The sequence below is a fragment of the Morus notabilis genome, unplaced genomic scaffold (assembly GCF_000414095.1).
Source record: "Morus notabilis unplaced genomic scaffold, ASM41409v2 Scaffold698, whole genome shotgun sequence".
Classification (NCBI taxonomy): Eukaryota; Viridiplantae; Streptophyta; class Magnoliopsida; order Rosales; family Moraceae; genus Morus; species Morus notabilis.
The window spans coordinates 174,565-190,185 of record NW_010358448.1 but is presented as its reverse complement, the minus strand read 5'-3'; the positions used below and the strand labels follow the sequence as shown (position 1 = coordinate 190,185).

The window sequence follows — 15,621 nt, the reverse complement described above, 5'->3', positions numbered from 1 at the left end:
AAACTAATTAATCCTAAAGGTACAAAAGGCGAAACAAACAAACAAACAAAGCGCATAAAAAGTTTGATTGCTAGATATCAAAGTAGTGGTTGGTTTTTAACGAGTATAAGGTGAAATGTGATTTCAGCCACAAATTAAGAGGGCCAAGGGGGGCCACAATTCCTTGATTTTTTTGCTCTATTCCCTAGGTCGACATTATATATATATATATATATATATGCTCCAAGATGCTACAGATATATGTACCTAACTCTGTCTCTGATAATGACATAATCAATTATAAGCGTTAACCCCTTTTTTATGTGATCATTTAGCAACAAATAAGCCCTTCTCAATTGTTAAAAACGATAATTAAGAGACGTTTGGTTCATAGATTAAAATTATGAGAAAAATTATTTTTAATTTACGTATATTTTTTATAAGAAAAAATATTGTAACGAATTATGAACCATGATTCAAATTATAATATGAATCCTCCAACTAAACATCCCCTTAAAAGTTATTGATTTGCCAAAGTACCTATATGTATTAAGCAAGTATAGCTATTAGCTCAATGCCATATATATACATACATACATAAAACTTCTGAAGCAAAATTGGTTTGTAGTGCAAACTACTTAATAACTCCAATAAGCTCTCCTTTGGTAGAGTAATATTGAAGATCTATACTCTAAGGGCTTAAAAAAAAGTTTTTTTCTTTTTTTTTTTCAAGTAATTAAGGGTTTGTTAGTTTATCACTCTTTACACGCAAATTGAACTTTGATAGCTTGGAATATACAAGTGTCATTATCAAGATACAAAAACCCAATTGAGTTTATTTCCTTTCCCTAAACTAATTATGTATCATCAGTCAAGTTCCTTGCGGTGCAATAGAAAGAAGTGCATAATTAAATGATGTCTTTTCTGTTTGCAAAGCTGAAGTTAAAGTTCTTACTTTAAATTTTGTTTTGGGTTAAAAATGTGGTATTAATTAATCTCTTGTTAGTGGAGTAGACGCAGTGATACAAGTTTTAAAGATCAACAATTTTAATTGTATTGATTTTATTTTATCGTTAAATGCGTCACGCGTATCGTCTTTCTTTTAAAATTTGAGATTTATCATCTACTTAAAAAGATATAAAATAGTTTACCGCTTATTTAGTTGGAATTGTCTCCTCTGTCCATAGAAAGTGTCATGTATACAACATTTTATTTTATTTATAGCATTTTCCAATTCTCTAAATAAAAAAATCCATAAAGATTAATTTGATGAATTTTGTACTAATCGATTAAGACAGACATGACCGCCTTATCCAATGTTCTTGGCTAAAATTTAAATTATCGACGAAATGACAAATGTCACCTTATTAATCCTAAGCCTTATATTATGCCAAGTGTGCTCCACACACTAACATGCAATTGTCATCACTATTGATTTTCATTTTCTCAAAAATCTTTTTTTTTCCTAAAAAAAAAAAAAAGGAAAAGAAAAGGAAAGTGTGAACCGAATATTTACATGTAAGAATTTACAGAAATATCGCAGCAAAAAAAAAAAAAAGAATTTACAGAAATAAAAATTAGCGACCCAACTTATGCCACGAGAAAACAAAATATACCACGTAGCATTCTCACGTGAAGTAATGCAATTCTCCATGACAATTGACAACGATATATAGAGCTAAAAAGAATTATTATTTAAAAAAATACAGCTTAGAACACAAGCACGTGAACCGTACAAACAAATTCGAGGCCGTAAGCATCATTCACAAATTCCATTTTAATTACTTGGCACCACTTGTCAAATCTCATGGTTTTTGACAGGTTGGAAATGGACTTGAGGTTAATTACTGCCATGGATTTAGACCATATAGAGTGCGTTTGGTTTAAAAATTTGTGACATAGTTCGAATTATAGTTTGTGGCTTGTTACAGTATTTTTTCTCAAAAAAACACACGTAAATTGAGAATGGTTCTGAATCATGATTCTGAATCCATCAATCAAACATTCTCATAATTAATCCAAATAAGAGAAAAATCATAGAAATCAAATAATAAATATGATAATATAGAGACATTGTGATGTAAGACTACCGACGATTAGTAATACATGTTTTACATCTCAAAGCATATCAAAATTGACAATTTTGATATTTATATTAATTTGTTGGATATCTTCCCCAAAAAAGTTGATTTACTGGAAATCCTATTAACAATAAAAACTTTTAAAATAATACTAATAAAAAAAGGAGGCTAGTTGTTGTGAGCCTTTATTTACTCACTACACAAGCACTACTTTCATGAGCCAACCAAAAAGAAGAAAAAAAAAAAGAACTATAAGCAAAAGTGAATGGAAACAGACACAGAGAGATCTTCTTCTTCTTCTTCTAAAACAATGAAGAAACAACAAGGTGGTTGTGAGATTGAGGCAATATGCATCAACTACAACATCAAAACACAAACCAACGAAAACCCTTTTAAGATCTTCACCAAAAAACCAGTTGAAGCCGAGCCAACAAAAGTCGCCACCATTAAAGGGTTCAGACAAGTCCTTAAGGAAGTAAACTGCAAGGCAAAGCCATGGGAAATCTTCGCCATCGTGGGCCCGAGCGGGGCGGGGAAGTCTTCGCTGCTCGAAATCCTGGCAGGGAAGATCTCCCCGCAGAGCGGCTCGGTACTAGTTAATGGCAAATCAATGGACAAAGCTCGGTTCAAAAGGACTTCCGGGTACGTAACCCAGAAGGACATGCTATTTCCTTTACTTACGGTTGAAGAAACCCTAATGTTTAGTGCAAAACTAAGGCTAGGGCTTCCCCAACCTCACTTGGCATCCAAGGTCAAGTCATTGCTCCAGGAGCTAGGGTTGAGCCACGTCGCCGGGGCTCGAGTAGGGGACGACAGGGTTCGGGGGATCTCCGGCGGAGAGAGGCGACGGGTTTCGATAGGAGTGGACGTGATTCATGACCCCAAAGTGCTTATCCTTGATGAACCAACGTCAGGCCTTGATAGCACTTCAGCATTGCAGATAGTGGACATGTTGAAGACAATGGCGGAAACTAGAGGAAGGACGATAGTTCTGAGTATTCACCAACCGGGCTTCAGAATCGTAAAGTCTTTCAATTCAGTCCTTTTGTTGGCTAATGGTAGTGTTCTTCACCACGGGAGTGTTGACCAGCTTCGTGTCAACCTTAGGCTAATGGGATTGGAGCTTCCTCTTCATGTCAACATTGTTGAGTTTGCCATTGACTCCATTGAAAACATTCAAGAGCATCAGAAAGCTAATCACCACATTCCACAGAAAAAAGGAATCATGCCATCATATCATCATCATCATGATAATCATGATCATGATCATCAATATGGTGAGAGCAAAAGTGGGAAGTTCACTCTTCAGCAGCTCTTTCAAGAGTCAAAAGTCGTAGATGAGGAGATCATAGTCAACAGTGGGATTATTGATTTGATCCCAAGAGATCATGAGTTTGCAAACTCAAGATTGAAAGAAACTATTGTCCTCACTCATAGATTCTCCAGAAACATTTTCAGAACCAAAGAGTTATTTGCATGCAGGACAGTTCAAATGCTGCTCTCAGGGCTCGTCTTGGGGTCAATTTTCTGCCATCTTAAGGATGATTTGGTTGGAGCTCAAGAAAGGGTAGGCCTATTTGCATTCATTTTGACTTTCTTGTTGTCCTCAACTATAGAAGCTTTACCAATCTTTTTACAAGAGAGAGAAATTCTCATGAAGGAGACTTCTAGTGGGAGTTATAGAGTCTCATCTTATGCCATTGCAAATGGGTTAGTCTATTTGCCATTTCTACTCATTTTGGCCGTATTATTTTCAATACCCTTGTATTGGCTTGTGGGATTGAACACAAATTTCATGGCATTTCTGCACTTTTTGTTGCTGATATGGCTGATTTTGTACACCGCAAACTCAGTTGTGGTGTGCTTCAGTGCATTGGTGCCAAATTTCATAGTTGGGAACTCGGTGATTGCCGGTGTTATGGGGTCATTCTTTCTCTTCTCCGGATATTTCATATCAAAGAATGAGATCCCAAAGTATTGGATTTTCATGCATTTTTTGTCACTGTTTAAGTATCCATTTGAAGGGTTTTTGATAAATGAGTTCTCTAATTCTGGCAAGTGCTTGGAGTATTTGTTTGAGAAGTGCATGGTGAGTGGTGAAGATGTGCTTAGAGAGGAAGGTTATGGGGAAGAAAGTAGGTGGAGAAATGTGGGTGTTATGGTGGGGTTCATCTTGGTTTACAGGTTCATTTCTTATGTTATTCTAAGATGTAGATGCTCTCAGAGAGGACTAAGGAGTGTCCTTGTTTAATATTGTAATAATAGAATAATTAGTTGTGGGACCCTCTCTCTCTCTCTCTCTCTCTCCCCCCTTCTCTCTCTCTCTCTCACGAGTGTGTTAGATTGTTCACATGTTTTGGAATTTTCTTAAGATAGCATTAGCTGCCTCAGAAATATCATAATAATGAAGAAAAAAAAGAAAAAGAAAGAAAGTTTGCTACAGTCTGTTGCACTACATTCCATGTTTGTTCTGATTTCTGTGAGAGTACTCTCCCTCTCTCTCTAACATGATATCAATATGTGAAGCTCTATTTCTCTCTCTCTACACTTGTCGAGAGTCTTTACGACGGAACAAATTATTTTACTCCACTGACGAAAATTGTGTATTTATAATTAGATTATTTTCCCAATAGTCATATTAACAAGAAGTTTTTAATACAGATTTGTATGGATCAAACCGTTACAAAAATTAATTTATTAATTAAAACTAATTGTTCTCATTGATGGAGCAAAATAAAATACTCTACTGTAAAAATTTTATTCTTTCACATGCTTTTTCTTACCTTACTCTTTCTTTTTCCATAGAATAGTCAATGATAGGGCATACAATACTATAGTCTCTTTTGTCTCGTGTACTCAAATTCAAATTATTGACTTTGTTATAATGTTTTTCTCTCATAAAAAATTAAATTTTAAACGTCACAATCAAGAATCATAATTTGAGTATACTTTCCAAACATATCCTATATAATTCTAGATCATTATAGATTTCGACCGAATTATCATATTTTTCTTAATTTATGATATTGATATAATCTGACGGTTAAAAACTATACATTTCAACTATGTTCTAAAAGAGCGTGTTTTTTCCATACTGTATCACATAATTTTCCTTTTTCTCCTAAAATTTTTAGATAATACCAAATGGTCAAAAATTTTGTATTATATTTTCCCAAAATCGTTTAATGACCAAGGCTGTAGAAACCAACAAACAATTGGGTCCCAAATCAATTGTCGTTTTTTTTTTTTTGAAACTTTGCAAGGCTAGTATAATTAAGCTACACGTACCATTTTGTTTGCTCCAAGAAAAGCTTAATTCTGTTTATAGAGTAAGCAACTTTTAGCCATTAGTATTATAACTTTGTATATTGGAAAAACTCACAGAATATATTCCAAATCCAACCTAACAACTGTTAAGTTGAAAATATTTAACGATTAACACCTGTCATTTTGTCATTCAAGTTATTTGACAGAATTATTGAAGTTATTAACAGCAAAGCAAATCTGATTATGATTTTAGAAACCAACATTATGGCTGGTCAATTGGGACAATTTAACTCCATCAATCCAACTGGACAAGACCAGATGGCACTACAACAGTCTGTTTTTCTTGCCCAACTAACTAATTGTGATTGTGGCCCCAATATTTTAGGAGACAAATCAATTAACTAAACTACTTTACTATATGATCCCAATAAAACTTGTTCAAATTATTTTGTCAAATGCAACACCAAAGAAGAAGAAGCGCATTTGGACAATAATTGTGAAGATATTTATGATCATAGAGGTGAATTCAGAGTCACTCTGTTTTATTTCCAAGCTCAACATACAAATTGACAAAAGAACAGATAAGGGCCAGAGTTTATAGGGTCTCTTGCCTTTAGTTTTCGTCAAACTTCCCTAATTAATTAAGAGAGAAAGAGGAAAATAGGGCAAGACTTGAAATGAATTAAAATTAATAGACTAATAGTTTACATAAGTTAATAAATAAGCCAACTTACTATTTTCATCCATAACTTATCCGGTTATGAATCATAACTTGACAAGTTATTGTCCATAATTCACAGTTTTTGTCCATAACTTGTCTGGCTATGAACCATAACTTGATAAGTTTGTCAATAACTTATCTGGTTATGAACCATAACTTGACAAGTTATGACCTATTAATTTCTATAACTAAAAATTGGCCTATATACTTTCTTAAGTTTTTCATATTGGCCTATTTTCTCCTATTTCCCATTAATTAATGGATTTTAAAACTGGTTACCTAAATTAAATTGGTTGTTACGTCTTGCTTAATTAATTTCATATTGAAAAATATATTGTCACATTATTAGCATCCAAAATTTAGTAAAATAAAATTGTCATATATGTAGGCTAAAAAGAAAAAGGAGTATGTATATATACATCTGTGTATGCCGCTTTGATTATGCCTCAACTTGTGCTGGATTTACACAAAAAGGCATAATTATCCTTTTACAACAGAAGGAAAAAGCTAAATTTTCAATGAATAATACTACTACAAATCTCAATTCGTACATTATTATTTAAAAAAAAAAAAAAATGCCCCAATTTTGGAATTCGACATATTTGCAAAAAGAAATGTGACTGTTGTTGCAATGTTTGCTTTCGTCGTCTGGTCTTAACCTTTGACTGCAATTGTCAAACGTTACGTTGTTCATGGTCTTGCTCATCTAACGTCTCACACCTCACTTAAAAACTTTGACAATTTGGTTCAAATAAAATCAAATGCGACACAAGACAACAGAAAAATTCATTTTCCGCGACACGTTTTGAATTTCAATAGTGCAATTTCTGAAGCTCACATATTAACGCGCTTTGCTTTTACTTTTGGGGCTCAAAACAAGATTTTCATTCAGTGACTACACAAAAACCATCCCACATGTGTTTTCTGTCCAAGTAGGTGAAACTTTCCTTGCGGCCGAGCAACAAGAATCAGTCAAAAGTAACTCGTTAAATACGGTACTACTGAACTTTGACACTAATCACTTGGGGCCTAGCTCCATTCAAGCATCATTCAAAGTCTCGACTCTTTTTTTTTTCCCGAGAAACTTCTGCTCCCCTCATGAAATTAGTTTTATCAGGATACGCGGGAACAATACCCTGACCGGTCTAGCTAAATCTTGACCGCATTCTTTACGACTGTAAAACCCCCATTCGTCCGTCTACACGGATACAGTTTTGTATCAAGACACTATTCTAAGATAAGCCGTAAACACAGACGTCTTGAGTTTAAGCCCCGTAACAATTTCTAGGCTTATCATTTTATACAATTTGCATATTGCTTTTCAAAATTCATAATCTCAGGACACAAAATTATTTACTACCACTTGCACAAAAAATATACGTATATACATACCTATATATATTATGATGTTTTCTTTGTTATTCGTTTTGTTCACTATTTTGTCATTTTTCTTTATGATCGAGTTTCGTGTCATATTATGTAAATAAGAAACCATCGCTATTAGAGTATTTATTGCGCCAGAGGAAATTAACAAAGGAGCCAAGAAGAACCCCACAAAAATTAAAAAATAAAATAAAATAAAATAAGACTATCTGGTAAGCCTTTCTATCAGTAGTGCTAATTTCTAATATATTGAGTATGGTCAAAATTACATCAGATTAAAAAAATATATAAAATAAATAATTTTTAATACAGATCTGACGTTTAGAAAATAAAAAAAGCACAAGTAATTTTTTTTTTAACCTTATCAGAGAAACTTAAAAAAAAAAAAAAAAAAAAAAAAAAAAAAAAAAAAACTTGATTAAACAAAACGTACCAAGTCAAAGTACTTGAGAGTTGTTCTCTAGAAAGCCTTTTCTTTTTCATGACACATTTTCTGAAAATCTTGACAAAGACGAGTGTTGGAAAATAGCAAGGTTGAGACTATTAGTTGCCTCTCACATCAAAGACGGCAATGACTTGGGCGCTCTATATTAAACTCACTCCAACAAACAAGATTGACTAGCTCTCACAATATTGTTGTTTTCCCCATATAATAACTCCACATACTCCAAGTTCCCAAATCATTTCCTCACTCAAATCATGCTTGACATACAACAAGAACTTGATGGAACTCATCTTTGTTCCTCCAGTCCACCCTACAAGATGCACGCCCGACGAAAGAGCACCGGAGACGGCAAATTTGATCTCTTGGGTGGTCGTAGATCAGAGCACTACGAGAGTTTTGGTGATCATTTCAGTTTCAGCACTGAACTAGAGTCTCAAGTTGAAACATGTGATGAAGAAAGGTTTGGCTTTTACTCGCCACCGTTATGGAGGACTAATAAATGTTCAGGAACTACCAAATATGAATCTTTTCCTTTGCTTCCACACAACCATCACTACAGCAATCTCTCCCCAAATTCGAGGAGGCAAGTAATTACCGAAGGAAGGAGAGAGCTCATGGAAATGATCCAAAACATGCCTGAATCTTGCTATGAACTCTCTTTGAAAGATCTTGTTGATAAGCAGCATGGTTTGCAGGAGGGCGAGGAAGAGAATACTGTCATCAAAGATGAGAATTCCAACTTCGACGTCCCAACACAGATCAGGAAGCTGAAGAAACAGAAGAGGACCATAAATAGAGGGCAGATAACAAGGACGGGAAGTATGGAAAGCGAGACTTTCCTGATCAAAATGTTCTTTCCGACTTCTCTGGGTTCGAAGAAGAAAGCAAAAGCGGGGAATCGAGCTAGAGTTTCTTCTATCAAATCAACTAAGCAATCGGAAACCGATACAGAGAAAGTTCAGTGGATAAAGGGGCTTTTTGTCGTGGGGAGAAGTAAAAAGATTTGCAGGAGTAGCACTAGCGGAAGCAGTAGTAGCAGCAACAGCAGCAGTGGTGGCAGGTATTTGATTATTTTTCATGTCAAATGCAGTGATTAATGGTTGTATGAAAGAATATAAGACAGAGCTATTGCACCAAGTAAGAATAAGTGCTTTTAGAAAATAAGGGGTGACTTAACCCAAGAAGAAATCATCATAATTTCATAAAACATGTAAATTTGGTTGATAACTTATGTTCTAATACTATTATAATTAAGGTATTTGACTAAATCCATTCACAGAAAACTAAATGGATTCTACCTTGACTGTATCATGCAGATATTCTGGTGAAAGCGATTTCGTACCTGGTTGCTGGCCCTTTTTCACTTGCAAAAAAAGCAAAAGCATGAGGGAGAAAGATTGCATCTTCCGAACGGGAAATTAAGTGTTAAACCCTGCACCAGTAATCAAGATAGAATAGTTGACTTAAGGAAATGTTTGCCACAAAAATTGAAATGTACATAATCCAGGCAGAATTCATCACTGTACTTTCATGCATACTATCCTTGAGAGTAGTTACTTTTGAAGATTATATACTTTGCCTATTTTTAGGACGTCATGGAGTACACACAGCAAGACATGAAGAATAATGTAAATAGGCCTAAATCTGAAATCAAGGTATACTTGCATTGTTCGGTGATTCCAAGTAACTTACATCAATCCAGACAAGAGCTTGCAGGGGTGGAGTTGAGCCGTGTCTTGGAATTATGTCGAATAAAACAATTTGTTAGACGTTACATGAAAAATAATTGAATCACTTTATTGAGTTGAATCCCTTGAAACTTTAGCCTGGCTTATTTGCAATTACAGCCATAGAAAGTGATGACAATAAATATGCTGGCAGCAAAGCAAATCCATGTTAGAGAGTAGTAAATTGTCAGCTGGTAGGAAATAAGACAGAATCTCTATGCTTTGAGCAAACATTGTTTAACAGAAATGAAATATTCTTCCCGAGTAAGACTTGTAAAATGCATAACGTTCTCAAGTAACAAGTCATTTCAAATTCAAATTCTCTCGCTAGATTTTCTCCCAAAAGCTTCAAATCTGAAATTGTTTACATCCCTTCCCAAGTCCATGGCGGAGCCAGCGAAAAAGCATTTTGCAATGAGGTATCAATGAACATTAAACACGATGACACAAACAATGCTGCTTTTGCTCATAAATGTGTCAATATGGATATTTTTAACCCTCGGTCTCATGTTATCTGAAACTGTTCCTTCACAAAATAGACTGGTTGTCCTACTGAAACATCAGTTAGAATGAAGATTTGCATCAATGCAACAATCTCATTTTCATAAATAACCATCAATCAAAAGAGTGAAGATTAAATGAAACCCTTCCATTTTCTTTTTCTTCCTATTGTTTTAGTCAACCTATGTCAAAAACATAAACCTACATTCTCTTTTTATCTACAGAACATAGTGATTCACATCATCAGATATCATTGCTTTTTTCTGTCATCATTATCTTCAGTATCGTGCAGAAGGACGCCTCGTACTCTTGCCCTGTCAAATAAATTTGCAATTACACTCGTGTGATGAGAACATTTGGAAATGGTAAAGCATACTGAAGATGTTGCCTTACCTTCGATATGCGGGCACAACACGGCTGGCAACTCTTGTTGACCCAGTGTCTCGAGCTGCTTGTTTTTCTGCATTTTCATATGAAAACAACAAAATCTCTTACTACTAATAATGTAAATGATTTTACAAATACAAACAAGCTGTTAAAAGATCTAAAAACAGATGGTCTAACGATCCGGAAAAACTGGAGTATTGCCTCTAGCAGAATGTGCCAAGATGTGCAGAAATGGTATTTAGACAAGTTTAGAAGTACAGGAGAAAAAAAAAATAGCATTATTACATTGAAAAAATTAGTTTGGTAAAGTAATTTACAAAGTTCAGAAATCATACGGATATGTTGTTAAAATATAAAAGTTCTTGTTAGCCCACCTCCTGATAGCTTAAGCTTTGGGGGAAATAAGTAAACTAACATCTATAAGTGGTATTCGAATAGAGTGAAAAAACATGCAAATATGTGTAGACTATTTAGTTTTCAGAAACTTTTAATGTTTTCTCTAATATTTGTTCTCTGCTAACAAAAGTATGGAGGGAAAAAAAACTTTGGCATCTAAAAACCACATATCTAAAGAGAACTATGCAAAAGAGACCTGTTCGAATGTACTTTCAGGCTACATATACTAGTGCTTGAGTTTCATTAGAAGCATGAAAGGTAAAGCCAGGAAGGTAAGAAGTTGATAGAAACCAAGGGAAACACAAATAAATGGATCAAGAATGAATCTTTATTGGAGAAGAAATTGTCGAATTACAGAGCCCAAATGGAATCATCTAACTCTATTGACATATGAGTAAAAGCTTCCCTCCAAAAAAAGATGAATTATAATATGACAAATTTTCGACAACTGACAAAACACAATAAGTTACATACCTGGAGACTGCAAGCCACTATTCAGTGATGCAGAAACACCAAATTTGTCAGAGGAATTAGTCATCTGCAACTTTTGCCTCTTGGAGAACTGCTCCAATTGGCTCTGGTTGCTCTCACTCCTTTCCTGGCGATTGGAAAAGAAATTTTAGTGGCACTTTCACACGAACCAACATAGAGATATGGGTCAAAGGATAATGTGCCATAACGATGCCACAAAATTTAGAAACAAAAAAACAAAAAAAAAACAAAAAAAACAAACAAACACAAAAAACAAAAAAACAAAAAAACAAAACAAAAAACAAAAAACAAAAAACATATAAATTCTTGTATATTCAATTTTTCTTTGACAATAGTGGGGATTCAATGTATTATATATCTAAAATCATTAGTTAAATTAATCAACTAAACTAACTTTTATTTTCTATATTGTTCATCATACCAAGGGAAAAAAAAATTAGTTTTGGGTGATTCCATTATTCAATATATACCAAAGAAGCATATCTGTACACAAGAACATTGTTATTTGCTAATGATAACAAATCATTATACATGTTTAATTAGAATATTTTCGAAAAAAAGAAGAAAAATCTATCTTATTTCTATTCTTTTTTCTCTCTTTTTTTTTATAAGAAATGGGTAACTTGTATTAAATATAAAAGGAAAGCAAATACAAAAGAATCTATCTTATTTCCATTCAGATATTTTTATACACTTTTAGCTGTTGGTAACATACATTGTAATTTCAATTGTTCTATATAAATCACTTAAAAATAATTAAAACTGATCATTCTGCTTTCTTAAGAGTATGGTCATAGGATAAGCAAGCAGAATGCAATAATATAGAACTGACTCGTTATGTCAGTAACAGGAGGCCTTCTTTCTAACCAAGAATAGCTTAAGCTTAACTGTATGTTAACTGTCAGTAACAGGAGGCATACCCTCTCAGTTGATGTCACCTTCTGTAACTGAATAGAGCACTCTTGCTCTGGAACACAGTCAAGGAAGGAACAACGGTTAATTCCAGCCGCCTATATTGGCCTATAAATTCAATAAAGGAAAGAGAATGCCAACTTCAACATATAACTCACGGGTGCTTTTAAATGCTTTGAAGAGCTGAAGAGACAGATTTGCCATAGCCGAACTAGCAACAGAACCTGTAAGTTTTGTGAGAGAAATGGCGATCACCGGCATTACTTTTATTTTCTGAGCAACTAATTTTGCATGTGCAGCACCTGATATACCAGACAGATAATAAAAGCATTTATTTCCTCATTGACGTTTTTGGATAAACTTTATCAAAAGCGGTCAAAATGCCATTGGCACCTAACTACAAGAAAATACAAATTAAAAGACGAGAGAAGAATGAAGCAATTAAATAGTTCTTGCCCACCAATACTACACACTCATCTATTAGCAAAATATTTCTTTTCAAGGAACCTGAGAAATTTCTTGTCAGAAGAATTAAATCATAAAAGGAGTTCCCTGTTGAAACCAAAAAAAAAATCCAAGCTTATCCCTAAAACAAGCTCGTTCATGTTTCCCAGCTTATCCATTGCTAGAAAAAGAACTATATTGGTTACAAGCTGCTTTCTTCAAACCAAGTTAGCATTGGATTCATTAAACTCACAAGAATAACTGTTCAAACAATCCAACTATTGGGACAGTAAGAGCAAAGCAAACAATGCACGCACTACCATGAGCCCTAACACGAAAGATCTAGATGCATTGACCCACCACTAGGTCAAACCAATACAATATTATCATTAATCATCCACGCATGCCTATATCATATGATACCAAGAAAACAACACTCCTGCCGTCCTGCGCAATGAGACTACAAACTAAATACATTTTTGGATAAGATGTGTTCATGTCACAAGCATGTTTCCACATGGAAGTGTGCATCCAAGCACATATCGATGTCTAAAAGAAGAAGAAAGAGTTGATTCAGCCAAGAAATATCAGTTAAATTCAACAACAACTAAATTTATGTATAATCTTATGTACGAGGAAATAAAATCCTAATTCATTTGCAACATGCTGCGGCAATAACAGCTAGAAAGGACATGTTATGGAAACTATGCAAAAACAGTTTGCTTACAATGAAATTGAGATATCAATTCATCAAAGCAAGAGAAGGAAAAAAAAAAAAGAATTGACAGAAACATGTAAACATCCCTAACAAAGGCAGGAGCAAGAAATACCAAAAGCTGTTTAAAGATTGTGAAGAAAAAACTCCCAACTTATATCCAAAACTACTAAAGAATGCACATAGACCTGCAGCCTCATCAAGATTTTATAGCCTACACGCAAATGCAGCCGACTTCACAATTCATGACGTCAAACCTCAAAGCTATAATTTTATCTAATGGCGCACACTGTTCTGTTGTACATTTCTCTTAACAACAGACCCCAAAAAAAAAAAAAAAAAGAACGAACAGAGAACAAAAAAAGGAAGCAGGGAGCTAGAATAACAACCGCCGTCCGAGTTCAAATGCCCATCAAGAATAAGCTTCACTTCTCGAGATTTTAAGGAAGCCATGATATAGTCCATAAACTCAGACCAAGAGTCTCCTATTCCAATGTCATCCCTCTGCACACAACCGTAAGCAAGTAATAAAAGAACTTTCTTTATATACTGACAAGTGAGAAGTACTAAAAGAACTTACTGAAAAGTTATTTCTTAACAAAAAAAGAAAAAAGAAATAAAAAAAGAGCATCAAAGTGATCAAAAGCCATTGATTGGACAACTGATTTGAGTCCGTGTCAGAATAGACCTTGAAACTTTATTTCGCAACGTGGTATAACCCTTCAACTAATAAACAGTTAAAAAATCACTGTTAACTGATTGTGTGGCATGATTAATTCAACAACACAGTGTAGTATTTCCCTCAAGCCAATGGCTCATATTTTGCGCCAATCACCCAAAAGGACGGATTTGCCTCCATTGCTCCATCGACGTTTAAAAAAACAAAAAACAAAAAAAAAAACCATAAGAATTCTGATTGAGAGGTTGTTTGGTACATATACTCAAAACTCAAACCATGATTCTGTTACAATGTGTTCCTCTCACAAAGAATTTAAATCAAAAAAAATTTTGCCAATAGTTCTCTCACAAAAATTTGAATCAAAACTCAAATCATGGTTCAAATACACTTCCTAAACGGGCCCTCAAATGTTGATAATTAACAGCAAATGTGACAAATTGTTTAGGAAGGCAATAATACATCACCAGTTGCCCGTCATTTTTTAAAGGTTTAGCAACAAAGTTAACAGTTTTTATGTGCTCCTTGACGCTTTTAATCGAAAACAAGCTAATAAAAATGAGTACGGAGTCATTACTATTCCATTCAAAACCACACACTAAAAAATCACTAAAAAGATTGAGCCATTGTTCTTTTCATAACACAAGTTATAACTCAAGATCTATTACTACCGTATTTTCTCCGGTAAAAATTCAAATTCAATTTTTTTTCCTACTGTTTTCTTCCCACATACACAACTCAAATTAACTCAAGCAAATCCATAAAGTTTTTAGAAAAATAGGGGAAGAGATATAATTTTTAGCACAAAAAAAAAAGAATTAAAAAACAAGGAAAAAAGAAAAAGAGGAATCAAGAGAAAACGCTACCATATCTTCGAGCTGATGAACAGAGCGTAGGGCCTCCCAGGTGTTGGAGTGGAAATCGGTGACGTGGATGGCCAGATGAGAAGGATCAGAGGCGTGAACATGGAACAGGAATGGAGGCGACTCCACCGAATGATTACCCGGACACTCAACCCTAGGCTCGCCGAAGATCGGCTCCAAGTCTTCTAACCCCATTGCCATGGGAATATCGTCTTAATCTTTCTTTTTCGATAATAAATTACAAAAAAAAAAAAAAAAACCTTTGTTTGGTTAGATGGAAAATGAAAGAAAATCATAAAGCAACTAGTGGAAATGGAACTGGCAAATGGCAATGGCTTTCTCTGAAAGCTTCTACCATTTTAAACTCTTCTGTTTTTTCTCGTGTTTCTATGAAGAAGAAAGGTAAAAAATAAAAATAAAAATTGGCTTAATTTTAGTTACTTTTTTACATTGACCCTCAGATTTTAAGAAGTACATCATTTTTCTCCCTGAAGAATGAGAAATTAGCGAAAACTCCTTTTTCTGTCTCATTGCGCTAAAAATAGCTGACGTGGTAGTAAATTAAGCTTAAATAAAAAGGACAGAAACGTAAAATTAATATTAGATGGGTTATTAAAAAGGTTGAATTACAA

The 15,621-nt window shown here is 34.2% G+C and overlaps 3 protein-coding genes across 4 annotated transcripts; 2 read left to right on the top strand and 1 right to left on the bottom strand.

Annotated features, from left to right (window-relative positions):
* The first annotated feature begins 2,290 nt into the window (after positions 1–2,290).
* Positions 2,291–4,365, top strand: LOC21403574 (ABC transporter G family member 5). Its single transcript, XM_010092526.2, has one exon. It carries the CDS (start codon positions 2,326–2,328, stop codon positions 4,309–4,311), a length of 1,986 nt encoding a protein of 661 aa, XP_010090828.1. The 5' UTR covers positions 2,291–2,325; the 3' UTR covers positions 4,312–4,365.
* Positions 4,366–7,892: 3,527 nt separating this feature from the next.
* Positions 7,893–9,445, top strand: LOC21403573. The gene is made up of 2 exons (XM_010092525.2): positions 7,893–8,936; positions 9,193–9,445. The coding sequence occupies exons 1-2, from the start codon at positions 8,131–8,133 to the stop codon at positions 9,296–9,298; spliced, it is 912 nt and encodes a 303-aa protein (XP_010090827.1). The 5' UTR covers positions 7,893–8,130; the 3' UTR covers positions 9,299–9,445.
* On the bottom strand, positions 8,955–15,361 carry LOC21403572. 2 transcript variants are annotated; one of them, XR_002901681.1, is made up of 8 exons: positions 14,993–15,361; positions 13,840–13,954; positions 12,450–12,593; positions 12,300–12,346; positions 11,362–11,485; positions 10,498–10,564; positions 9,569–10,418; positions 8,955–9,308 (listed from the first exon to the last, which is right to left on the bottom strand). XR_002901681.1 is itself a non-coding variant. In XM_010092524.2 (7 exons), exons 1-7 carry the CDS (start codon positions 15,188–15,190, stop codon positions 10,355–10,357), a joined length of 759 nt encoding a protein of 252 aa, XP_010090826.1. In that variant the 5' UTR covers positions 15,191–15,361; the 3' UTR covers positions 9,520–10,354. The 2 variants fall into 2 exon arrangements, 1 of the variants encoding a protein (XP_010090826.1); XM_010092524.2 differs by lacking the exon at positions 8,955–9,308 and having other exon boundaries at positions 9,520–10,418.
* Positions 15,362–15,621: the final 260 nt, after the last annotated feature.